This window comes from Nomascus leucogenys, chromosome 7b (genome assembly GCF_006542625.1).
Source record: "Nomascus leucogenys isolate Asia chromosome 7b, Asia_NLE_v1, whole genome shotgun sequence".
NCBI classification, from domain to species: Eukaryota; Metazoa; Chordata; class Mammalia; order Primates; family Hylobatidae; genus Nomascus; species Nomascus leucogenys.
Genome location: NC_044387.1, coordinates 10,340,589 through 10,367,215, shown reverse-complemented (window position 1 = coordinate 10,367,215; position 26,627 = coordinate 10,340,589). Strand labels below are relative to the sequence as shown.

General features: G+C 42.4%; 1 protein-coding gene across 2 annotated transcripts in view; it reads left to right on the top strand.

The window, feature by feature from the left end:
- The window catches only part of TNRC6B (trinucleotide repeat containing adaptor 6B), a 284,827-nt gene that overhangs the window by 97,070 nt on the left and 161,130 nt on the right, over positions 1–26,627 (top strand). For both annotated transcript variants that reach the window (XM_030815502.1, XM_030815504.1), the window contains exon 4: positions 11,853–11,920. In XM_030815502.1, coding sequence (XP_030671362.1) covers positions 11,853–11,920 — 68 coding nt within the window. The remainder of the gene's footprint in view (positions 1–11,852; positions 11,921–26,627) is intronic.

Sequence of the window (26,627 nt, the reverse complement as noted above, 5' to 3'; positions counted from 1 at the left end):
ATCATGAGGTCAGGAGATCGAGACCATCCTGGCTAACACGGTGGAACCCCCTCTCTACTAAAAATACAAAAAAAAATTCTCTGGGCATGGTGGCAGATGCCTGTAGTCCCAGCTACTCGGGAGGCTGAGGCAGGAGAATGGCATGAGCCTGGGAGGCAGAGCTTGCAGCGAGCTGAGATTGCACCACTGCACTCCAGCCTGGGCGACAGAGCAAGACTCCGTCTCAAAAAAAAAAAAAAAAAAAAAAAGTGGTACATACTGTCAGATCCCAGTGATACTAAGCTTATGAACATGTCAGCCCCATTTATAGTAATAGGGCGATCTTCAAGGGAAGGGGCATGTAGAAGTTTTCTGGGGAGATGGAAATTTTCTGTCTTGATCTATATGTTGCTTGAAGTACAACCATATCTAAAATTAATCATTAAGGCTAGGCTCAGTAGCTCATGCCTGTAATCCCAGCACTTTGGGAGGCCAAGACTGGAGGATCACTTCAGCCCAGGAGTTTCAGACCAACCTGGGCAGAGAGACCCTATCTAGCTCTACCAAAAAAAAAAATTTTTTTTTTTAATTAGCTGGGTATGCTGGCACAGGCCTGTGGTCCCAGCTATTCGGGAGGCTAAGATGGGAGAATCACTTGAATCCGGGATGTCAAGGCTTCAGTGAGTCATAATTGTGCCATTGCACTCCAGCCTGGGTGACAGAGTGAGGCCGTCTCAAAAGTAGAGAGAAAATGAGATAAAAACAAAATTCATTGAGCTCTACACTTAAAGTGTATGTATTTTTCTGCTCGTGAATTATACTTCAATTAAAAAAAAATTTAGGAGCTTCCACCCATCTCCTTAGTCTGTTGAGACCATGTTAAATATTGATTCTTTTATCCATTATATCAGCTGACTTCTCAGCTTTCAAAAAATATATACATTTTCTTTTTAACTGCAGTACCTGCAGTAGAGGGAGTGGTTGGAAATATTTATAAAATGGATAGGATTTAGCAATTTATTCGATGTTGAGGAAAGAGAAAATGATAAATTGGCCGGGCATGGTGGTTCGCGCCTGTAATCCCAGCACTTTGGGAGGCTAAGGCGGGTGGATCACAAGCTCAAGAGATTGAGACCATCCTGGTCAACATGGTGAAACCCCGTCTCTACTAAAAATACAAAAATTAGCTGGGTGTGGTGGTGCCCACCTGTAGTCCCAGCTACTTGGGAGGCTGAGTCAGGAGAATCGCTTGAACCTGGGAGGTGGAGGTTGCAGTGAGCCAAGATCACATCACTATGCTCCAGCCTGGTGACAGAGCGAGACTCTGTCTCAAAAAGAAAAGCGGGTTTGGGAGTGAATAGGATGCATTCTGTATGGAGCACAGAGTTTGAAATGCTGGCATATTATCTGCGTGGCAATGTCAGTCAGCCTGATGAAACTGTGGGGCTGGAAACGTCATAGGTTAGGGATGGAAACAGAATTGGGATCACTCAAATTTAATAGTGGAAACTGTGATATTAGATGAAATGGCTGTGGCAGAATGAGAAGAAAGAGGTCCAAGGACAGAACCTAGGGAAATAAATGCTTAGGGAGTGGTAGGAGAAAGAGAAACAGGTATCAGACAGTCGACACATCCTGGTTAAACAGCTTTGTTGTGCCAGGCGTCTGGTGAATAAGACATTCAAAGTCTCTGCCTCAAGAAGTTTGCATTTGTGGTTGGGGAGACAGACAATAAGACACATGAACAAATAAGCCTTTCAGGTAGTGATATGTGTGATGCTGGAGAGTGACTGTGGAAGTATTTCAGCTGGGCTGGTAGGGGAAGATCACCCTGGATCAAAGAGATGGCCCTGGAGCTGATGCCTGAATGATGTGAAGGAAGCTTTCGTGTAATAATATGTGAGAAATGCTGTCTTTTTTTTGAGATGGAGTTTCTCTCTTGTTGCCCAGGCTGGAGACCAATGTCATGATCTTGGCTCACTGCAACCTTTGCCTCCTGGATTCAAGTATTCTCCTACGTCAGCCTCCCAGGTAGCTGGGATTACAGGCATGTGCCACCATGCCCGGCTAATTTTTTTTTTTTTTTTTTTGAGACGGAGTCTCACTCTGTCGCCCAGGCTGGAGTGCAGTGGCGCAATTGCAGCTCACTGCAACCTCCTCCCCCTAGCAGTCCTCCTACCTTGGCTTCCCGAATAGCTGGAATTACAGGTGCCCGCCACCATGCCCGGCTAATTTTTTTTTTGTACTTGTAGTAGAGACAGAGTTTCGCCATGTTGGCTAGGCTGGTCTTGAACTCCTGACCTCAAGGAATCCACCTGCCTCAGCCTCCCAAAGGGCTGGGATTACAAGCATAAGCCACTGTGCCTGAATGAGAAACGTTTTCTAAGTCAAAGAAATAAATCCAAAGGCCCTAAGATTGGGTGAGAGAGAGGAAAAGAAATGACAGAAGATGGTCCAGTACAAGGCAGAGATTTTCAAAAGGGTGGAGATGGCTACTGTATTAAATATTACTTAGAGGTATTCACAATAGCGAAAAGGTGGAAGTGATCCAAGTGTCCATGGAAGGGTGAATGGATAAACAAAATGTGGTATATACATACAATGGAATATTATTTAGCCTTACAAAGGGAAGGAAACTCTGACACATGCTACAACATAGATGAATATTGAAGACATATGCTAAGTGAAACAAACCAGCCACAAAAAGACAAATACCATATGATTCTACTTGTATAAGGTACCTGGAGGAGTCAGAGTCACAGAGACAAAGTGGAATGGTGCTTGTTAGGGACTAGGGGGAGCAGGGACTGGGGAGTTACTGTTTAAGGGGTACAGAGTTTCAGATGGGTAAGATGGAAAAATTGTGGAGATGGATGGTGGTGATGGTTCCACAGTATCTCAGTTGTTTATGCTGCTGTAACAAAATACCACAGACTAGGTACTTTATAAAGAACAGAAATTTATTTTCTGATAGTTCTAGAGGCCGCGAATAACAAGATCAAGGCACCAGCAGATTGTTGTCAGGGGAGGCTGCAATCCCTGCTTCTAAGAGGGAGGAATACTGCCTCCCCACGTGTCAAAAGGTGGAAGGGCAAAAAGTGACAGTGTGCCCCTGACAAGCCCTTTTATAACAGCATGAATTCATGCAGGCAGAACTCTTAGGACCTAAACACCTTCCAGAAGGCCCCACCTCCCAACACTATTGCCCTGGGGATTAGGTTTTCAACACAAATTTTGGGAGACACATTCAGACCATAGCAAAGACAGACACAAAACACCACATATTGTATGACTCCATTTATATATGAGAAGTCAAAAGAGGCGAATCTGTAGAGACAGAAGGTAGATTCATGGTTGTCTGGGCCTCAGAAGGGGGATGAAAGGGAGGCAAAATGGAGAGTGACTGCTGTTAGGTAAGCAGTTTCTTTTGGGATGATGAAAATGTTCTAAGATTGGATTGTGGTAGTGGTTGCACAATTCTGTAAATATAATAAAAGCCACTGAATTATGTACTTTAAACAGGTGAACTTTATGACATATGGATTATATCTCAATAAAACGATTTTTAAAATGGCCAAAAGACTTGCAGACACTACCACAGAATAGGTAGCAAAGGAGCTCATAGAAAGATGTTCAACATCAGTGCAGTTAAAACCATGATTAGAATGGCTAAAATTTGAAAGTCCACACAAAGTACTGCTATTGATGAGACATGAGACAAGTAGAACTCTCATACACTGCTGGAAGGAAGGTAAAATGCTACAAGCACGTTGGAAAACAGTTTCTTTCTTTTTTATTTGAGACGGAGTCTCACTCTGTTGCCAGGCTGTAGTGCAGTGGCACAATCTCAGCTTACTGCACCCTCTGCCTCCCGGGTTCAAGCGATTCTCCTGCCTCAGCTTCCTGAGTAGCTGGGATTACAGGCACCCGCCACCCCGCCCAGCTAATTTTTGTATTTTTAGTAGAGACGGAGTTTCACCATGTTGGCCAGGATGATCTCGACCTCTTGACCTTGTGATCCACCCGCCCTGCCCCCTGAGATTACAGGTGTGAGCCACTGCGCCGGGCCGGAAAACAGTTTCTTAAAAAGTTAAAACACGTAACTACCATGTGATCCAAGTATTCTACTCTGTTATGAGTTGAATTATATCTGCTCCCCCTACCCCCCAAATTCATATATTGAAATATGAACTCCCAGAACCTTAGAATGTTATCTTATTTGGGGATAGGACTTTGACAGAGGTAATTAAGTTAAAATGAGATTATTAGGATAGGCCCTAATCCAGTATGACTGGTGTTCATATTAAAAGGGGGGAACTTTGGACATAGAAACACACAAATAGGGAAAATACCATGTGAAACTGAAGACAGCCATCTGTAAGCCAAGGAGAGAGGACTGGAACAGATCCTTCCCTCACAGCTGTCAGAGGGAACCAACCCTGCCAATACCTTGATTTTGGACTTCTATCCTCCAGAACAGTGAGACAAAAAATTTGTTTGTTAAGCCACCAGATTTGAAATACTTCATTACAGCAGCCCTAGCAAACTAATACACCCTCCTAGGTATTTACTCAATAAAAAAGAATGCATATGTGAGTGTTCATAGCAGCTTTATTTGCAGTAGCAAAAATCAAAACAACTCAAACACCCATCAAATTGTGATGCATTCTAAACAATGGAATACTACTCAGCTGTGAAAGGAAAATGAACTGTTGACACTTGAAACTACATGGTTGAATTTCAGAATAATTATGCTGAGTAAAAGAAGCCAGACAGAAAAAGAGTACATACTGTTTGATGCCACTTATGGAAGCTCCAGAAAATGCAGCTGCATCTATAGTGATAGAAAGTTCATCAGTGGTTGCCTAGGCAGGGACACAGGAGAGAAAGTTTAAAGAGGGATGACTGGGTGCAGTGGCTCACACCTGTAATCCCAGCACTTTGGGAGGCCAAGGCAGGCAAATCACGAGGTCAGGAGTTTGAGACCAGCCTGGCCAATATGGTGAAACCTCGTCTCTACTAAAAATACAAAAAAAATTCGCCAGGCATGGTGGCACACACCTGTAATCCCAGCTACTCAAGAGGCTGAGGCAGGAGAATCTCTTGAACCCAGGAGGGGGAGGTTGCAGTGAGCCGAGATCGCGCCACGGCACTCCAGCCTAGGCTACAGAGTGAGACTCCGTCTCCCTCCCCCACCAAAAAAAAAAAAAAAAAAAAAAAAGATCAAAGAGGGACATGGTGAAACATTTAGGGTGGTATGTTCATTGTCTTGCTTGTGGTGATGATTTCATGTGTATGTATGTGTCAAAACTTACCAAATTGTACTTTTTTTTTTTAAGAGACAGGGTCTCACTTTGTCACCCAGGCTGAAGTACAGTGGTGCCATCATAGCTCACTGCAGCCTTCAACTCTTAGGCTTAAGCCATCCTCCTGCCGTGGCCTCCCAAAGTGTTGGAATTACAGGCATGAGGTACTGCACCTGGTATAAAATAATTTTTTAAAAAATGAAAGCCAACAAAAAATTGAAAATAGTTTCGGTGGGGTGGAAAAAATAGAGTCAAAAAAGGTTTTAAGAATAAGTCTTGGCCAGGCGTGGTGGCTCACGCTTGTAATCCTAGCACTTTGGGAGGCCAAGGCGGGCAGATCACGAGGTCAGGAGATCGAGACCATGGTGAAACCCCATCTCTACTAAAAAAAAAATACAAAAAAATTAGCCGGGCATGGTGGCGGGCGCCTGTAGTCCCAGCTACTCGGAGAGGCTGAGGCAGGAGAATGGCGTGAACCCGGGAGGTGGAGCTTGCAGTGAGCAGAGATTGCGCCACTGCACTCCAGCCTGGGCGACAGAGCGAGACTCCGTCTCAAAAAAAAAAAAAAAGAAGTCTTGACATGGTAGACTAAGTCAGGTTATTAATGTCTGCTGCTCTCTTCTAAAGTACCACGAACATTATTTTTACTTTGGGAGGCCGAGGCAGGCAGATCACAAGGTCAGGAGATCGAGACCATCCTGGCTAACACGGTGAAACCCCTTCTCTACTAAAAAATACAAAAAATTAGCAGGGTATGGTGGCAGGTGCCTGTAGTCCCAGCTACTTGGGAGGCTGAGACAGAAGTATGGCATGAACCCAGGAGGTGGAGCTTGCAGTGAGCTGAGATCCCACCACTGCACTCCAGCCTGGATAACAGAGCAAGACTCTGTCTCAAAAAAAAAAAAAAAAAAAAAAAAATATTTTTACGAAATGATTTGAGCAAGCATAAATCCACTGGATAACAAAGTGAATAGAAGAAGAGATGAAGAGGATAAGAGATGCCCAACAAAGTTTTGGAAGCTAGGAAGCTTTTGGAGTAACACTAAAAACAGCAAGATGGGTTGAAGAGGCGATGAGAAGCAAGGCCTCAGATAATGCTTTCCTCATATCCACAGACCACTACCCTCTCCCACCTGGCAGAAGACTGGAAAGGCTGAACCTCAGGAAAAGCTGAGAGTGGGTGTGAGGTACCTAATTAAAAACAGAACTTACATAAAAGGCTACATGCTGACACGTGAGACTTTACCAGCTCTTCCCAAATTCAGTCCCAGAACACTGAAAGCCTGGCTTATGTCTGTCAGACTGAGGATTGAAGGGTGTCTTTTTGGGGTAATTAAATAGCCCAAGGAGGGGGAAATAAATGAGGATATATAGCTATAGGCATCTGAAGGTCCCAGTTAAATGGGCAGGTCCCTTCCTGATCACCCTCCAGAAAGCTAACCGCTGGATAAGGAACCTTTCCCTTACCCCTCCCCTCCTACACACACACACCCAAAATCAAGCTCTTTAGGGTCTCGCTCTTAAATATCAGTGGATAGACAATGATGATCACACATTTGATAAATATCTGTGAATGAAAGACGGTGACCAAAGACAAAAGAGGAACTTGGAGGAAACAGAGACAATGTAGGGAGCAGAAGAAAACTAAAATAGGCTGGGTGCGGTGGCTCACACCTGTAATCCCAGCTACTCAGGAGGCTGAGGCGTGAGAATTGCTTGAACCAGAGAGGTGGAGGTTGCAGTCAGCCAAGATCACACTACTGCACTCCAGCTTGGGCAACAGAGTGAGACTCTGTCTCAAAAATAAATAGGCCAGGCACGGTGGCTCATGCCTGTAATCCCAGCACTTTGGGAGGCCGAGGTGGGCAGATCACTTGAGGTCAGGAGTTTGAGACCAGCCTGGCCAACATGGCAAAACCCCGTCTCTACTAAAAATGCGCGCGTGTAATCCCAGCTAGTCGGGAAGCGGAAGCAGGGAGAATCTCTTGAAGCGGAGAAGCAGAGGTTGCAGTGAGCTGAGATCGTGCCACTGCACTCCAGCCTGGGCGACAGTGAGACTCCATCTCAACAACAACAAAAAACTAAAATAAAAACTCTCTAGAATATCCTCAGAGATGAGAGAAGATATTGTTATAATGGAACAAGAACAGGAGACTGGAAAAAGGAATATTCAAAGAACGAGGAAGAGCTCTTAAAAATTCAATTAAAATGGCAGAAATTATATGTATATTAGAAGTTTTAGAAAATAAAGTTGAGAGAACCTCCCAGAAATTAAAATAAAAAAATCAAAGACACAAAAATGGAGAAAGAAAGAAAGAAGAAAATCAGTTAATCTCAGAGAGTCATTCAAAGACACAAAAATGGAAAAAGAAAAAGAAAGAAAAGAAAGAAAATCAATTAATCTCAGAGATTCAACACTGAATAGGAGGAATTCCAGAAGGAGAGAACAGAAGTTGGAAGGGAGGAAACTGTCAAATAAGTAGAGAAAATGTCCCAAACCTGAAAAACAAGAGATTCTAGATTATAAGTACTTAACTAGCACCAGTTCAATAAATAAAAAAAGAACCTTGCTTAGTGGTTTGCATTTTAAAAAACTAAAGATAAACGAAAGATACTAAAAGGGTTTTTTGTTTTTGTTTTTGTTTTTTTTCTTTCTTACCACTATAAAAATAAGGACCTAAATGTTTCTAGAGAAGACACATCCAATACATTAGGACCTAGAATGATACTGAGCTTCTGTGTAGCAGCTATGGGAGCTAGAAGACAACGGAGCATCACCCTCAAAATTTTGGATGGAAAAGTTTACTGACTTCAATGTTTTTGTTTGTTTGTTTTTGTTTCTGTGATGGAGTCTTGCTCTGTTGCCAGACTGGAGTGCAGTGGTGTGATCTCAGCTCACTATGAGCTCCGTCTTCCGGGTTCACGCCATTCTCCTGCCTCAGACTCCCTCGTAGCTTGGACTACAGGCTCCCGCCACCATGCCCGGCTAATTTTTTTGTATTTTTAGTAGAGATGGGGTTTCACCGTGTTAGCCAGGATGGTCTCAATCTCCTGACCTCGTGATCCGCCCGCCTCAGCCTCCCAAAATGCTGGGATTACAGGCGTGAGCCATAGTGCCCGGCCACACCCGGCTAATTTTTGTATTTTTAGTAGAGACGAGGTTTCACCATGTTGGCCAGGATGACCTTGATTTCCTGACCTTGTGATCTGCCTGCCTCAGCCTCCCAAACTGCTGGGATTACAGGTGTGAGCCACTGTGCCTGGCCTCAACTTTTATATGTAATTAAGTATGTGGGTAAAAAAATGTTTTTATGGCCGGGTGTGGTGGCTAACACCTATAATCCCAGCACTTTGGGAGGCTGAGGCGATGGATCACCTGAGGTGAGGAGTTCGAGACCAGCCTGGCCAACATGGTGAAACCCCATCTGTACTAAAAATACAAAAAATTAGCCAGGTGTAGTGGCACACACCTGTGGTCCCAACTACTGGGGAGGCTGAGACAGGAGAACCGCTTGAACCCAGGAGGGAGAGGCTGCAATGAGCCGAGATCTCAACACTTCTCTCCAGCCTGGGCAACAGAACGAGACTCCATCTCAAAATAAATAAATAAATAAATAAAAAGTTTTTATATGTTATATGTGTGGATAAAACAAGGACATTTCAGTCATTCAGGGTCTCAAAAAAAATTCACCTTCTATATACCTTTTATCAGGAAATCACTGGAATATATACTCCACCTGAATCAGTGAGTAAACTGTAAAAGAGACAGAGAATCTGGGAAACAGATGCTCCAGCCTAGGACAAAGAGGAGGGCATTCCAGAGATGAAGAAGAGGAGACATCCCTGGCGAGATGTCAGCGATTCAGTGGCCTACAGAGCAATCAATCCAGTTTGGAGCAGGAGAAACCCCTGAGGGTGTCTCCAAGGCAGAGTGAAACTGATAGATTACCTGAAGTGTTTGAACTGATTAAGAGGAGATTTACAGTTCTGTTGGAGAGTTTGAGGATGAATTAATGAAAAATACATAACAAATACTAAGCTAGAAAAAAAAACAGAAAAAGAATAAGAAGAGGAAGTGGTAATTATTAGTTCCAAGGAAGCCAAAATTATACAAGAAAGGAAATTTAATTATAGCATTCCATATGATTCAGCTGTATATATTTACTACATAGTAGCACTGTTAGCACTGAATATTGAGTTGAACAAAAACTTACATTGCGAGGGAGGATGGAGGCCTATGTTGTGAGGGTGGGGCAGAGGTGGAAAGTGCTGTTTTTGTTTGTCAGCCGGTAGTACTAATGTTATTTGACTTTTTAAATAATGTATATGTATTTAATATAAATTTTAATTTTTAAATAAATTAGTAATTTAAATTATAATAAATTATTAAAGAAAGGGAATAATTCCATTTATGAAATTATATTATAATTTAATATTAATATTAAGAAATTATTGGCTTTATTTTTTTTTAAGATTTAAGGTCTCGCTATGTTGCCCAGACTGGAGTGCAGTAGCTATTCACAGGTGTGATCATAGAGCGCTACAGTCTCGATCTCCTAGGCTCAATTGATTCTCCTGCCTCCGTCTCCCGAAGTAGCTGGGACTTACAGGGTCATGCCATAGCCCTCAGCCTTTTCTTTATATCTTTAAATATAAAAGCATGGGCTGGGCGCGTTGGCTCACTCCTGTAATCCCAGCACTTTGGGAGGCCAAAGCGGGTGGATCACGAGGTCAGGAGATTGAGACCATCCTGGCCAACATGGTGAAACCCTGTCTCTACTAAAAAAAATACAAAAATTAGCTGGGCATGGTGGCGGGCACCTGTAATCCCAGCTACTCGGGAGGCTGAGGCAGGAGAATCATTTGAACACGGGAGGCAGAGGTTGCAGTGAGCCAAGATCACGCCATTGCACTCCAACCTGGGTGACAGGGTGAGACTCCATCTCAAAAATAAATAAATAAATAATAAAAAGCATGTATATACATATGTATGCCTATATATACATACATATGGTTAAAAATATATATTTTCTGGCCAGGCGCGGTGCTCACGCCTGTAATCCCAGCACTTTGGGAGGCCGAGGCGGGTGGATCACGAGGTCAGGAGATCGAGACCATCCCGGCTAACATGGTGAAACCCCATCTCTACTAAAAATACAAAAACACTAGCCAGGCGTAGTGGCGGGCGCCTGTAGTCCCAGCTGCTGGGGAAGCTGAGGCAGGAGAATCGCTTGAACCCGGGAGGCAGAGCTTGCAGTGAGCCGAGATCGCGCCACTGCACTCCAGCCTGGGTGACAGAGCAAGACTCCATCTCAAAAAAACAAACAAACAACAACAACAACAACAACAATATATATATATATTCTGCTTCAGTTTGCTCTAAAATATGTATATATTTGATATTTATAGAATCATACTACATATGTATTGTTTTGTGACTTGCTTCCTTCACTTGATTACCTTTTTGTAACTCACCCAGATTGAGATGTCTAGCTGTAGTTCATTCATTTTCATGCAATATAGTATTCTATTTTCTGAAAACACCATAGCCTGTTTATCTATTTTACTGTTGACAGATGTTTATTCTTTTTTTTCTGTTAAAAATAATTCTACTAAAAATACTTTTGTATATGTGCAAAAGTTTCTCTAGGGTATATACCTATAAGTGCAATTACTAATGTGTACAGTAAATGCATCTTCAAATGTAGTAGATAATGGCAAACTTTTTTTTTTTTTTTGGTGGGGTGAGACGGAGTCTTGCTCTGTCGCCCAGGCTGAAGTACAGTGGCATGATCTTGGCTCACTGCCACCTCTGCCTCCCAGGTTCAAGCAATTCTCCTGCCTCAGCCTCCTGAATAGCTGGGACTAAAGGTGCACGCCACCACATCTGGCTAATTTTTTTATTTTTAGTAGAGATACAAATACACCATGTTGTTTCACCATGTTGGCCAGGATGGTCTCGATTTCCTGACCTCATGATCCGCCTGCTTTGGCCTCCCAAAGTGCTGGGATTACAGGCGTGAGCCACCATGCCCGGCCAACAAAACTGCTTTTCAAAGTAGCTATACCAGTTTTCCTTCCCACTAGGAGTGGATAGGAGTTGCTATTGCTGCGTACCCTTGAGAACACTTGGTATTACCTGACTTTAATTTTAGCCAACCTGGTAGTGGTGAAATGGTTTTAATTTGCATTTGCTTGACTGACATGAGATTCAATATCTTTTCATATGTTTAGGAACTGTTTATGTGTTCTCTTCAGTGAAATTCCTGCTTGGTTATTTGCAGATTTTTCTAGTAGGTTGTCTTTGTCTCATTGATTCAACACTGTTCTTTTATATTCTAGATGCTAATCCTTTGTCAGAGTTATATGTTTTGCCGATCAACATGTTTCCTTTTTTCTGCAGATCTGATCACTCAAAGAGAAGTTTGAAAACCATTGGCCCAGGCTTCTGTTCTGTGCACCAGAGTGAAACGGCCCTGTGGTTCTGCACAGGGCAGGTGTGGGTTCTTGAAGTGAGTCGCATTGTAGTTACTGACTGCTGCTGACCTGTGGTGCTTGCCTTTGCAGGTGGAACAGGAGGATTTTGTAATGGAAGGGCATGGCAAGACTCCACCTCCTGGTGAAGAAAGCAAACAGTGAGTCACAGTTTATTTAAAAAGAGTCCTATTACAGATCCTCAGAAACACTTTGGTTCAACATGTCGATAGCGTGTTTGTCGGAGATGTATACGTTGGAGACAGTGGGGAACTCACCAGTTGCTTTGGTGGCTGTTAATGCATTGCCTCTATTTATAGACCAACTAACTAGAAGGACAGAAAGTTAGCTTTATAGTTTTTCACACTCGCCTAATCAAAATTTATGTTATGTTGTAGCAAAGGCTTTAAGGCTCAGTATGTTCCAAATTGAACTAATTGGTTGATTTCCAAAGAAAGTATAAAGTGGTGTACATCCTTCTCTCAGTAATGTCTTTATGAAGTGAACTAAATTAATAGACCGTTTCCCTGCAATCTAAGTGTGAATTTATTTGAATAGTACTTCCTGAAATTCTATTCCATTTGGTTATTTACACTGCTGATCTTTGTTTACATAACAAATAACAAATTGTTTCCCTAAAGGAACAGGAATTATAAATAATATAACTTATCCAACATTCTAAATGATTGAGGATCTCTCCCCTAACTCCTTAAGGGGTTGATTGGTTTGTTGTTGGTTTTTTTTTTTTGTTTGCTTTTTTTTTTTTTTTTTGAGACAGAGTCTCACTCTGTCACCCAGGCTGGAGTGCAGTGGCGCAGTCTCGGCTCACTGCAACCTCCGCCTCCTGGATTCAAGCAATTCTCCTTCCTCAGCCTCCTAAATAGCTGGGACTACAGTTGCCCGCCACCACACATAGCTAATTTTTCTATTTTTAGTAGAGACGGGGTTTCACCATCTCTACTCCTGACCTCAGGTGATCCGCCTGCCTCGGCCTCCCAAAGTGCTGGGATTGCAGGCGTGAGCCACCGCGCCCGGCCGGGGGTGAGGGTTTTAAACCTGAAGTTGGGAGTCTGTTGGGTAGCTTTTTGATAGCAGTGTGTGAATTTTTTTCCTCTCTCTGTCATAGAATGTGAAAAATTGTGTTGCAGAGCAGACTGGTTTTTCATATGCCCTTTTAAAGGAAAAATAGTTGAGACTGCTTAAAGTACTGACATAACTACTATTTTTTATTCAGACATTAGTCTCCTAAATTGAATGGGCCAGTGATTCATGGAATTTACCAAAAATCTATAGAGAGAAACTCCTCTCACTCATATTTTTTTCCTAGAAAATAGTTTAATTTTGGTCTGTCTTAAGAAAATTATGTCTTTGAAACCCTTAGGAATAAATTATGTAGAATGGACTATGCTGCCACGAGGCCAGATTCATTAAAGGAAAATGGCTCGTCTTGTATTTGTTGTGAATGGAAACCAGGATATTTTCACAGCTGGTTTAATTTGCTAACCAGGCAATTTTAAAAATAGCTCACAATATAAATCCTAACTTTGCTGTATTCTGTCAAATGCACTTACATTTTGCATGGGCTGATGGAATCAATTCATCTTTAGCAAATTAGAATGCCAGACATCTAGTCCCAGTAGAATGACAAGAGAAACTCTTAAGGTGCTTTTCTCCGTGTCCACTGCGCAGCCCTCCACCCCCACACTCTGGTCAAAGGTCTGTCATATAAAAATTATACCTCCCATTTGTCAAGGGTTTTCTGTGCACAAGGTACTTTGCTTAAATATTTTTTACTCTGTCATTTCCACTCATTACACCATTTCATCTCCATTTCACTCAGAGATCAGGGTAGGTAACTTGCCTGTGGTAATGCAGCTTGAAATGCAATTTAGATTTGAACCCACATCTTACCGACTCTCTCACATCCTTTGCCATCCTTGGAAGCTATGCTCTTGAAAAATACTGTGGTTAGTAAAACTGCAGTTGTCAAAATCAAAGTCTCATGAATAAGAGGAAGTAGGCCAGGCGTGGTGTGGCTCAGTGTAATCCCAGCACTTTGGGAGGCCAAGGCGAGTGGATCACTTGAGGTTGGGAGTTCGAGACCAGCCTGACCAACATGGTGAAACCCCGTCTGTACTTAAAAAAATACAAAATTAGCCAGGCGTGGTGGCACATGCCTGTAATCCCAGCTACTTAGGAGGCTGAGGCAGGAGAATTGCTTGAACCCGGGAGGCGGAGGTTGCAGTGAGCCGAGATCGCGCCATTGCACTCCAGCCTGGGCAACGAGAGCGAAACTCCATCTTCAAAAAATAAATAAATAAATAAATAAATAAATAAATAAATAAATAAATAAAAGAGGGAGTTAGGGGAGACAATGAAAATGGCATAAGCCTATTTTTAAAAACACAGGTGGAAGTTCTGTACTATAAAGGATATCCATTTCCCAAACAAACCAGTCTTTATCTTTAAAAACCTCTCTAGTAACCCCTATCCTGAATCAGCTTATTTATGTATTCAGGAAATGTTGCTGGGCAGATTTTCCCACAAGTTTTATGTTATACAAACCGTACTTTTAGAGTTTGAAACTTTTAGAGAGTTTCAAACAGCCCCAGCAAGTTGGAACGCCATGTGTCGTATCCTTACCATTCTCCCTTGTTTTGTTTTCACAAGTCTCATACTGCCTGGCCTTTTCACAGATGAATTTTGTTCTATTTCTGTTTTTTCTGGGCCTGGTCAGCTATTATATACTGAAGTGATAAAGCAGAAATCAGTCTTCTCACAAGGTGCTGTGAGCAAAGGTGCTGTGTTCTTTTGTTTGAGGCAACAACAATAAAAATGTTTACAAAACAAATTTTTTTAAATCTCAGAACTGCAGTTGGCAAATGATTATTACTATACTTTGTGAATATGATTCAGTCTGGATAGGGAATCTAGGAACTGAGTAATTTTTTTGTGTGTGTGACAGAGTCTCGCTCTGTCGTCCAGGCTGGAGTGCAGTGGCACGATCTTGGCTCACTGCAAACTCCGGGGTTCACGCCATTCTCCTGCCTCAGCCTCTTGAGTAGCTGGGACTACAGGCACCCGCCACCACGCTCAGCTAATTTTTCTGTATTTTTAGTAGAGATGGGGTTTCACTGTGTTAGCCAGGATGGTCTCGATCTCCTGACCTTGCGATCTGCCCGCCTCAGCCTCCCAAAGTGCTGGGATTACAGGCGTGAACCACCGCACCTGGCCAGAACTGAGTAATGTTTTAATAAAAGTATTATAAGCTTGTCAGAAGACATTCAAACAGTAATTGTGTCTGTAGAATTAAAGGTGAGACCCTTCCTTTCCTTCCCTTCCTAATATTCCTAAACATTTTCTGTACATTTTTAAACAACAATTAAATTGATTTTTTTTCCAACATCATTCTTCTGAGACTTACTTTTGTAATTTGACATATTTTCAGTCTATTTTTTTTTTTTTTTTTTGAGACAAGGTCTCACTCTGTCACCTAGGCTACGGTGCAGTGGTACGATCATAGCTCACTGTAACCTTGAATTCCTGGGCTCATGGGATCTTTTTGCCTCAGCCTCCTGAGTGGCTGGGACTACAGGTGCATACCACCGTACCCAGCTAATTAAAAAAAATTTTTTTTGTAGAAATGAGGTCTCATGTTGCCCAGGCTGGTCTCCAGCTCCTGGGCCCAAGCAGTCCTCTTGCCTCAGCCTTCCAAAGTGTTGGGATTACAGGCATGAGCCACCTGGAGTGGCCTATTTCATTCTTTTAAACGTCTGTCAAACATTCTGTTGAATGGATATACTACAGTCATTCTTCTCTAAGAGATTATTTTGGGCCAGGCACAGTGGCTCACACCTGTAATCCCAGCACTTTGGGAGGCTGAGGTGGGTGGATCACCTGAGGTCAGGAGTTCGAAACCAGCCTGACCAACATGGAGAAACCCCGTCTCTACTAAAAATACAAAATTAGCCAGGCGTGGTTGCACATGCCTATAATCCCAGCTACTAGGGAGGCTGAGGCAGGAGAATCGCTTGCACCTGGGAGGCGGAGGTTGCAGTGAGCCAAGATGGTGCCATTGCACTCCAGCCTGGGCAACAAGAGTGAAACTCCGTCTCAAAAAAAATAAAAATAAAGAGATATTTTGGTGGCCCTCACTTCCTTGATTACTACAAATAATATTTTATTAAACATTCTTATTCTTATGTCTTTATTTTTATTGATTGACTGATTGACAAAGTCTCACTATGTTGCTTAGGCTAGACAACACAGTAGTACCTGCAGCGAGGTAACTCACTGCAACCTCAAACTCCAGGGCACCAGCGATCTTCCACCTTAGCCTTCTGAATAGCTAGTACTACAGGCACGCACTACCAAGCCCAGATACTTTGTTTTTGCTTTGAGTAGAAACGGCCTCACTATGTTGTCGAGGCTGGTCTCAAACTCTTGGGCTCAGACTCAAGCAATCCTCCCACCTCAGCCTCTCAAAGCCCTGGGATTACAGGCATGCACCATCACCCCTGGCCTCTTGTTGTTTTAATTTATGTTCTTATGCTTACTAATGAGTTAAAATATCTTTTGTTTATTGGCCATTTATTTTTATTTTGTGTATCACCTATTTATATATATTTTCCTTTTTTATTGGATTGTTTTTATAGCTTTGTAGGAGCCCTTTATACATTTTAGATATTATTAACCTTTGTTGAGATATTTTAAATATTTTCTCTCAGTCCTTATTGTTTAACATTAGATATCTTTCATGCCAACAAACCTTTTAAATTTTTATATAGTAAAATCAGCCTTTCTGGCTTTCATGTTTTATGCTTGCCTTGAGAAGTCTTTCCTACCCTAACTTGATAAAATATGTTTAGGTTTTCTATTTTAGTTTTTACGTTTAGATGTTTAATTGATTCGCTACTCAGTTTTGTATATGGTGTGAGGCAGAGATCTAACAATTTTTTTCCAAATGGTTCTCATTCATTGGTATTAGCCTGTATGAACAGCCCATTTCACTTACAGAGGCTGGCAGAGCACATGACTAACGTAACTTACTCAAGGTCACAGAGCAGATTCTTGTAATGATTAGGACTAAAATTATGTAATTAGCTGATCTGTGCCACTTTCCTTATCTCCCCATTTAACGTTTTGACCACAGGTTCCCAAAACCTTAAAAAATTATTTTCTGTGATGTTTATTTCAATAGAACTAAGTTCTATTAAGAGGCAGATTAGGTAGCTGTATATGTAGAAAGCTCTTGAAAAATAATTGACTTCTGATACTGAGAAATATCTGTGCTAAACTATTAATATTCTACATCAGTTGTGCTGAATTCTGGTATTTGTATATGAATAAGATTTACAATGTATATAGCTGTAAACACCTTATGTGTATTGTTTCAATGGGGTTTATTTACTGTTACTCTATCTAATGTAATCATTTTTCTGGGAATATTCTCTTTGAGAGTTATATTAGCAAATCAGACAAGCAAAGTTTATTGCCATATAATTAATACATTAAAATTACACAGCTTTAATTGCATGACGTGTTTACTGCAGGAGTAAATATTAAAACTATGACAGCTTTTTGAAAAGCGGCTGAGCAGGTACTTGCTCATAGATTGTGTTTGACCATGCTTATTGAGAGGTCATTATAGATAAAATGCAGATGGGCTTTTGATTTGGTTTTATTTATATTTGTGATGGTATAAAGGTTTGTGGGAAGATCATTTGTTGTAATTTTGAAGCCAAATACCAATTTTTTTTTTTTTTGAGACGGAATTTCACTCTTGTTGCCCAAACTGGAGTGCAATGGCGCGATGTTGGCTCACTGCAACCTCCACCTCCCAGGTTCAAGCCATTCTGCCCCAGCCTCCTGAGTAGCTGGGATTACAGGTACACACCACCATGCCCAGCTAATTTTTTTTATTTTTAGTAGAAACGGGTTTTCACCATGTTAGCTAGGCTGGTCTTGAACTCCTGACCTCAGGTGATCTGCCTGCCTCTGCCTCCCAAATTGCTGGAATTACAGGCGTGAGTCACTGCTCCTGGCCATCAATTTTGATGTAGTTGTAAATTTGGCTTCTTTCATTCTTTTAATTTTTTTCCCAATATAACTTACAAACAATCTTTAAATCTAAGCTTTCAATCTTTATGTTGAAATTGACTCAGGGCCAGGCGCAGTGGCTCACACCTGTAATCCCAGCACTTTGGGAGGCCAAGACGGGCAGATCACAAGGTCAGGAGATGGAGACCATCCTGGCTAACATGGTGAAACCGCGTCTCTACTAAAAATACAAAAAATTAGCTGGGCATGGTGGCGGGCGCCTGTATTCTCAGCTACTTGGAAGGCCCAGGCAGGAGAATGGTGTGAACCCGGGAGGCAGAGCTTGCAGTGAGCCGAGACTGTGCCACTGCACTCCAGCCTGAGCGACAGAGTGAGACTCTGTCTCAAAAAAAAAAACCAAGAAAAACAAATTGACTCATTCTCAAAAGATACTTATCTTTAATGTACTAAAATTATTGAATTTTTCTAGCAAATTTTTGTTGATTGAATGTTCTTCATTCTTTTGGTTCATTTTATGAAAAGCCATTCTTAAAAACAAATTTCTCACAGTAGAATATTGAAGAGATATTTGCACAGAATAGTCAAGAGGTGGGACATACCAGGGAATATTATGCAGCCTCAAAAAAGAAAATTCTGCCATATGTTGCAATATAGATGAACCTTGAGGACATCATAAGCAAAATAAGCCAATTACAAAAGGACAAATACTGTTATGATTTTACTCATATGAAGTATGTAAAGTAGTCGAAATCATAAAAAGAGAAAGTAGAAAGGTGATTGCTAAAGGCTGAGGTAGGGGGAAGAGAATGTTTAATGGGAATAGAGCTTCAATTTTGCAAGATGAAGTTTCTGGAGATGTGTTGCACAGCAGTGTGATTATACTTAACACTGCTGGACTATATGCTTAAAAACAGTTAAGATGATACATTTTTGGCTGGGCACAGTGGCTCACGCCTGTAATCCCAGCACTTTGAGAGGCTGAGGTGGGCGGATCACGAGGTTAGGAGATTGAGACCATCCTGGCTAACACGGTGAAACCCCACCTCTACTAAAAATACAAAAAATTAGCCGGGTGTGGTGGCGGGCGCCTGTAGTCCCAGCTACTTGGGAGGCTGAGGCTGGAGAATGGCGTGAACCCGGGAGGCGGAGCTTGCAGTGAGCCGAGATCGCGCCACTGCACTCCAGCCTGGGCGAAAGTGAGACTCCGTCTCAAAAAACAAAACAAAAACAAAAGATGATACATTTTTATGGGTTTTTTAAATGGCAGTTTTAAAAATTAACAATCAAATTGAAATGTACTTTTAAACTACAGCCTGGATTTCAAAGACTTAGTTCCCCCTCACCACAAAAAAGAATGCAAAATGATTAACTTTTTTTTTTTTTTTTTTGAGATGGAGTCTCCCTCTATCACCCAGGCTGGAGTGTAGTGGCACAATCTCGACTCACTGCAAGCTCCACCTTACGAGTTCACGCCATTCTCCTGCCTCAGCCTCCCGAGTAGCTGGGACTACAGGCACCCACCACTACACCTGGCTAATTTTTTCTATTTTTTAGTAGAGACGGGGTTTCACCGTGTTAGCCAGGATGGTCTCGATCTCCTGACCTCGTGATCCGCCCGCCTCAGCGTCCCAAAGTGCTGGGATTACAGGCGTGAGCCACCATGCCCGGCCAAATTTTATATTGATTTTATGTTGAAATGACAATCTTTTGTATATGTTATGCTAAATAAAACTTTATTAGAAGTTTTAAAAAATCATATTTTGGCCCGGCGCCGTGGCTCACGCCTGTAATCCCAGTACTTTGGGAGGCCTAGGCGGTCAGATCACAAGGTCAAGAGATTGAGACCATCCTGGCCAACATGGTGAAATCCCGTCTCTACTAAAAATACAAAAATTAGCTGGGCATTGTGGTGCGCACCTGTAGTCCCAGCTACTCGGGAGGCCGAGGCAGGAGAATTGCTTGAACCTGGGAGGCAGAGGTTGTAGTGAGCCGAGATTGCCCCACTGCACTCCAGCCTGGCGACAGTGCGAGCAAGACTCTGTCTCAAAAAAAAAAAAAATCTTATTTCATTCTTATTTCATGATTCATTTTATAGACAGTATCTGCTTTTTAGGGATTATTGATATAATATTTAGAATTGACAGGAATTGTATCAATACCTGTATTTTTATATTTCTGCTTCCTTAGGGTGCCATCTTTTATTTTGCTCTCTAAGGGAGAACTATTTCAGAGGTTACATGGGAGACCTATAAGGAAATGGAAGTATTGAAGACAGTTTTGTTCATTTGTTTGTTTTTGTTTTGTTTTGTTTTTGAGACGGAGTCTCACTCTCGCCCAGGCTGGAGTGCAGTGGTGTGATCTCAGCCCACTGCAACCTCCACCTCCCGGGTTCAAGCGATTCTCCTGCCTCAGCTTCCCAAGTAGCTGGGACTACAGGTGCGTGCCACCACACCAGGCTAATTTTTGTATTTTTAGTAGAGATGGGGTTTCACCATGCTGGCCAAGCTGGTCTCGAACTCCTGACCTCAAGTGATCCGCCTGCCTTGGCCTCCCAAAGTGCTGGGATTACAGGCGTGAGCAACCGCGCCCGGCCCTGAAGACAGTTTTATATCGATGATTCAGAAAGTAAGAAGAGTATAATTTATGGAGTTAGCACTGCTCTCCATACTCCAGTGTGGTGTGGTTCAGTGTGGCTTTGTGCTCCAGGTGCTGTTTTTTAAGTTTCTTAACTCTGTCATCTTGATTAAATTCTCTTCTTCCTAATTACATTCTTCCCAATTTAAGTGTCTAGTTATAAAAGGCCCTTTTAATTTTTCTGAAGTTTACTTATTATAGATCTTTCTTAAGTCCCAACAATTTGTCTTCACCTTATCTCTGTTTCTGCCACCACTCCAACTCCCTAACTTAAAGCTGTATCTTTTTTTTTTTTTTTTTTTTTTTGTGGAGATGGAGTCTTGCTCTGTCGCCCAGGTTGGAGTGCAGTGGCACAATCTTGGCTCACTGCAACCTCTGCCTCCTGGGTTCAAGCAATTCTCCTACCTCAGCCTCCCGAGTAGCTGAGATTACAGGTGCCCGCCACCACGCCTGGCTGATTTTTTTTTTTTTTTTTTGTATTTTAGTAGAGACAGAGTTTCACCGTGTTGCCCAGGCTGGTCTTGAACTCCTGAGCTCCGGCAATCCACCTGTGCCGGCCTCCCAAAGTGCTAGGATTACAGGCTTGAGCCACCATGCCCGGCCAGCTCTATCTTTTAAAATTGTAAAAGTTGCACTTGTTGCACAAGATAAATCTCCACCGTAAGGATTCCTTTTATTAGTATATTTCTTTTTGTTTGTTTGTTTGTTTGTTTGAGATGGAGTCTCGCTCTGTTGCCCAGCCTGGAGTGCAGTGGCGTGATCTCTGCTCACTGCAAGCTCCGCCTCCCGGGTTCATGCCATTCTCCTGCCTCAGCCTCCCGAGTAGCTGGGACTACAGGCGCCTGCCACCACGCCCGGCTAATTTTTTGTATTTTTAGTAGAGACGGGGTTTCACCATGTTAGCCAGGATGGTCTTGATCTCCTGACCTCGTGATCCACCCGCCTCGGCCTCCCAAAGTGCTGGAATTACAGGCGTGAGCCACTGTGCCCGGCTATTAGTATATTTCTTGTTTCATATTTGACTACCCAATTAGGCACTAAACTTTTTGGGAACCATTCTTTTGGGTGTTTATTTAAAAACCTTGGGCAGCTCTGTAGCATTTCCTAAACACAGGGCAAAGTAAAAATATTTCCAAATCATAGATTTTATAGATAATCATCTTCCGAACACAAATGTTGGTATTTGGCCATAGGAAAGTTGTTGTTAACGTTTTAATTTTGTGTGTTATACCATAAGGTTTTCTCCAGTTTTTTCCCCCTTTAAACCATTGCAATATGTACATGTTGAAATAAATTTATTAAGAAGTAGCAAGTTGAACTCTCTGTAAACTCAGTCATTATTACACAGTAGTAAGCTAGACGTCAGAAGAATAGTTGGCTTTTTTGTATAATCTTGAACAGCTTTTGGGGGAACAAGGAAATGAGTTTTCTTTTCAAGTTAATTGGTACTTTGAAAACGCCACAAAGAGGTTCAGTAGATGATACTTTATACTCATGGAATTTTTGCTGCTGGGAGTTTTTGTAAAACCATCAACATTTTGTACTAGATCTTTGGGGAACTTTCAGTTGCTAATAAATTTTGTAATTTGCATTGACGTTACTTTAAAAAAATTCTCTAACGTCTTTTTTTTCCCAGAAGTCTCAGAATTGTAATAAATTCTGAATTCTATTTTGTGAGATTTTTCTTGGACGCCTGGACCATGGATTAATTACAGTAAGAGTAACTGCAAGGTCGGGCACGGTGGCTCACACCTGTAATCTCAACACTTGGGGAGGGAGAGGTGGGAGGATTGCTTGAGTTCAGGAATTAGAGCCTGGGCAACATGGCCAAACCTCATCTCTACAAAAAATGGAAAAATTAGCTGAACGTGTTGTTGTGTGCTGGTAGTTCCAGCTAATCAAGATCACTTGAGCCTGAGAGCCAGTGGTGGCAGTGAGCCAAGATCACACCACTGCACTCCACCCTGGGTGACAGAACAAGACCCTGTCTCAAAAAAAAAAAAAAAGGAGTAATTTTAATAGATGGCAGAATGAGACCCTGTCCCAAAAAAAAAAGGCCAGGTGCGGTGGCCTGCGGCTGTAATCCCAGCACTTTGGGAGGCCGAGGTAGGCGGATCACCTGAGGTCGGGAGTTCAAGACCAGCCTGGCCAACATGGAGAAACCTGTCTCTACTAAAAATGCAAAATTAGCCGGGCGTGGTGGCGCATGCCTGTAATCTCAGCTACTCGGGAGGCTGAGGCAGGAGAATCGCTTGAACCCGGGAGGCGGAGGTTGCAGTGAGCCGAGATGGCACCATTGCAGTCCAGCCTGGGCAACAAGAGCGAAACTCTGTCTCAAAGACAAGAAGAAAGAAAAGAAAAGGGGAACTTTAATAGATAATGTGTTTTACAATTTTATTTTATTTTATTTGATAAATAAAATAAGAGGGGAGGGGAGGCTTAAGGCAGAAAAGATCAGGTTAAAGCTTTATGCTAGATCTTTGGCTTTATGAGGATGGATTTCTATTGTCTTGGTCACTGCCTAGAGAGGTGCTTGGCACAAAAAGCATCTATAAATATATGTTGAATGAATAAGTTCTTATCGACTGTTAAGAATCCCTCTTCTACACACTCACTTTGAAATCTGAGGTGGTGTTATTAAAAAGCCTAATTCCGGCTGGGCGCGGTGGCTCACGCCTGTAATCCCAGCACTTTAGGAGGCCGAGGTGGGCAGATCACGAAGTCAGGAGATCGAGACCATCCTGGCTAACACAGTGAAACCCTGTCTCTACTAAAAATACAAAAAAATTAGCCAGGCATGGTGGCGGGCACCTGTAGTTCCAGCTCCTTGGGAGGCTGAGGCAGGAAAATGGAGTGAACCCGAGAGGCAGAGCTTGCAGTGAGCCATGATTACGCCACTGCACTCCAGCCTGGGTGACAGAGCGAGACTCTGTCTCAAAAAAAAAAAAAAAAAAAAAAAAAGCCTAATTCTGGAATATTTTATCTGTTATCAGGAGAAGAAAAGTACATTGAAGCACTTTGGGAGGGCGAGGCAGGTGGATCACTTGAGGTTAGGAGTTCAAGACCAGCCTGACCAGCATGGTGAAACCCCATCTCTACTAAAAAGAAAAAAAAAAATTAGCCAGGTGTGGTGGTGGGCTCCTGTAATCCCAACTACTCAGGAGGCTAAGGTAGGAGAATCACTTGAACCTGGGAGGTGGAGGTTGCAGTGAGCAAAGATTGCACCACTGCAGTCCAGCCTGGGTGACAGAGTGAGACTCTGCCTTTAAAAAAAAAAAAAAAGGACATTGTTAACATGTCATGTTCCACTTTATTTTTTTTTAATTACTATTATAATTTTTTTTTTGGCCGGGCGTGGTGACTCACTCCTGTAATCCTAGCACTTTGGGAGGCCAAGGTGGGTGGATTACCTGAGGTCAGGAGTCCAAGACCAGCCTGACCAACATGGAGAAACCTGGTCTCTACTACAAATACAAAATTAGCCAGGCATGGTGGTGCATGCCTATAATCCCAGCTACTAGGAGACTGAGGCAGGAGAATCGTTTGAACCTGGGAGGTGGAGGTTGTGGTGAGCCAAGATCACGCCATTGCACTCCAGGCTGAGCAACAAGAGTGAAACTCTGTCTCAAAAAAGAAAAAAAAATTTTTTTTTTTTCCCCTGAAATGGAGTCTCACTCTGCCCAGGCTTGCTCACTGCAACCTCCGCCTCCCGGGTTCAAGCTGTTTTCCTGCCTCAGCCTCCCAAGTAGCTGAGATTACAGATACCTACCACCATGCCTGGCTAATTTTTATGTTTTTAGTAGAGACGGGGTTTCAGCATGTTGGCCAGGCTGGTCTCAAACTCCTGACCTCAGATGATCCGCCTGCCTCAGCCTCCCAAAGTGCTGGGATTACAGGTGTGAGCCACTGCACCCACCCCTCCCCCTCAGCTTTTTTTTTTTTTTTTTTTTTTTTGAGACAGGGTCTCACTTTGTCACCCAAGCAGTGCAATGGTGCAACCTGGGCTCACTCCAGCCTCAACTAAAAAAATTCTTTTTGAGACAGGGTCTCTCGCTGTCACCCAGGTTGGAGTGCAATGGCATGGTCATGGCTTATTGCAGCCTCCACCTCCTGGACTCAAGCAATCCTCCCACTTTAGCCTCTGGAGTAGCTAGTACTACAGGCACGCACTACCATGCCTGGCTAATTTTTTTGTTTTTAGTAGAGACAAGGCCTGACTATGTTGCCAGGCTGGACTTGAACTCCTGGGCTCAAGCAGTCCTCCCACCTCAACCTCCCAAAGTACTTGGATTACAGGCATGAGCCACCATGCCCAGTCATCAACTTTAGATTCAGTCTTTTCTTGAGTATGTTCCAACAGACCTGATTTTATCATTGTTCTCCTTAAGCATCCTACCTATAGGCCAGTGTATTAGTCCGTTCTCATGCTGCTAATAAGGAACTTCCTGAGACTGGGTTATTTATAAAGGAAAGAAGTTTAATTGACTCACACATCCACATGGCTGAGGAGGCCTCAGGAAACTTACAACCATGGTGTAAGGGAAAGCAAACACGTCCTTCTTCACTTGGCAGCAGAAAGGAGAAGTGCTGAGCAATGCGGGGAAAAGCTCCTTACATAACCATCACATCTCGTGAGAACTCACTATCACAAGAACAGCATGAGGGTAACCACCCCCATGATTCAGTTACCTCCCACTGAGTCCCTCCTACAACACATGGGGATTATGGGAACTACAATTCAAGATGAGATTTGGGTGGGGACACAGCCAAACTGTATCAGCCAGTTGTCATTTTTTTTTTTTTTTTTTTTTTTTTGCAGAAAATGCCTTTCTAGCCAAGTCTGAACCTTTCCTTCTGAGGGCCTCCCTAAGATCCTATTAGCCTATCTATGCATATTTTCAAAGGAACTTCTGTTCCTGCCAGGGGCTCTCCTGAAGGTCTCCCATGCAAGTCTGGTTTCCTTCTCCCTTACATGTCTTTGGGCAGGCAAAGAAATCCTTCTTTCTGACTAGCTGCAAATCCAGCTTTTGTGGAGAATACTCTTTAAAAAAAAGCAAACTAATTTCAAAGACAAAACTAGGTTCAAAAGTGAATATTTATTTACAAAGAGGAGATAAATCACAAAAATGGCAACTTAAAAAAATTAACAAATACCACAAAACTCAGGAAAACAATGTAATATTTGTATTAATTGGTTGCCTAACACATGGCTGTGAAACGTTTTCCCCTACGTTTTTTGGCCGTGCTATACTCTTTTTTTTTTTCGTGCTATACTCTTTGATCATCCCTCCCTATTCTGTGATATTTTCTAAAATAGGTAAATAATTCAGTGCTTCCTATAGCGTGGTTGACCAAAATATGTTTTTTGTTATTAATTAGATAAGTTCCATTCTGCCTCACAACTTGTTATTGGTTACATCATATAAATTTGTAAAAGTGTTGGCCAGGCACGGTGGCTCACGCATGTAATCCTAGCACTCTGGGAGGCCGAAGTGGGCAGATCACGAGGTCAGGAGTTTCAGACCAGCCTGGCCAACGGGGTGAAACCCCGTCTCCACTAAAGATCCAAAAATTAGCTAAGCGTGGTGGCACACATCTGTAATACCAGCTACTCAGGAGGCTAAGGCAGGAGAATCGCTTGAACCAGGGAGGTGGAGGTTGCAGTGAGCCGAGGTCGTGTCACCGCACTCCAGCCTGGGCGACAGAGTGAGACTTTGTCTCAAAAAAAAAAAAAAAATGTTAGCAATTTTGGGAAAACCTCTATTGAATATCTTTTATATATGCACTATGAAATTGCCAGGCTTCACTGTTTCTTGTACATTGGCTAATCTGAAATAGCCTTTGAATTGACATATGTATATATCACAACATAATTTGGCCCTGCATATTTCTGTCGTGATACAGAGTTAACCTAGTAATAGCTCTTTGTACATGGATGGTTATTACCTCAACCACACAGTTTTATGAAAACCACATAAATTTAGTTTATTCCGTTGAACCCAAAACAAAAGTATCCTCAACTTAAGGTTTCCTTAGGGGGATCTCCAGAATGGCCAAAGTGACTCATAAGTCCACTGACACAAGGGGAACCATAATGGCAAGAAAGTTGGTAAGGAAGGACAAATACTACTAGTATATAATTCCATTTATCCAAGGTACTTAGAGCAGTCAGTT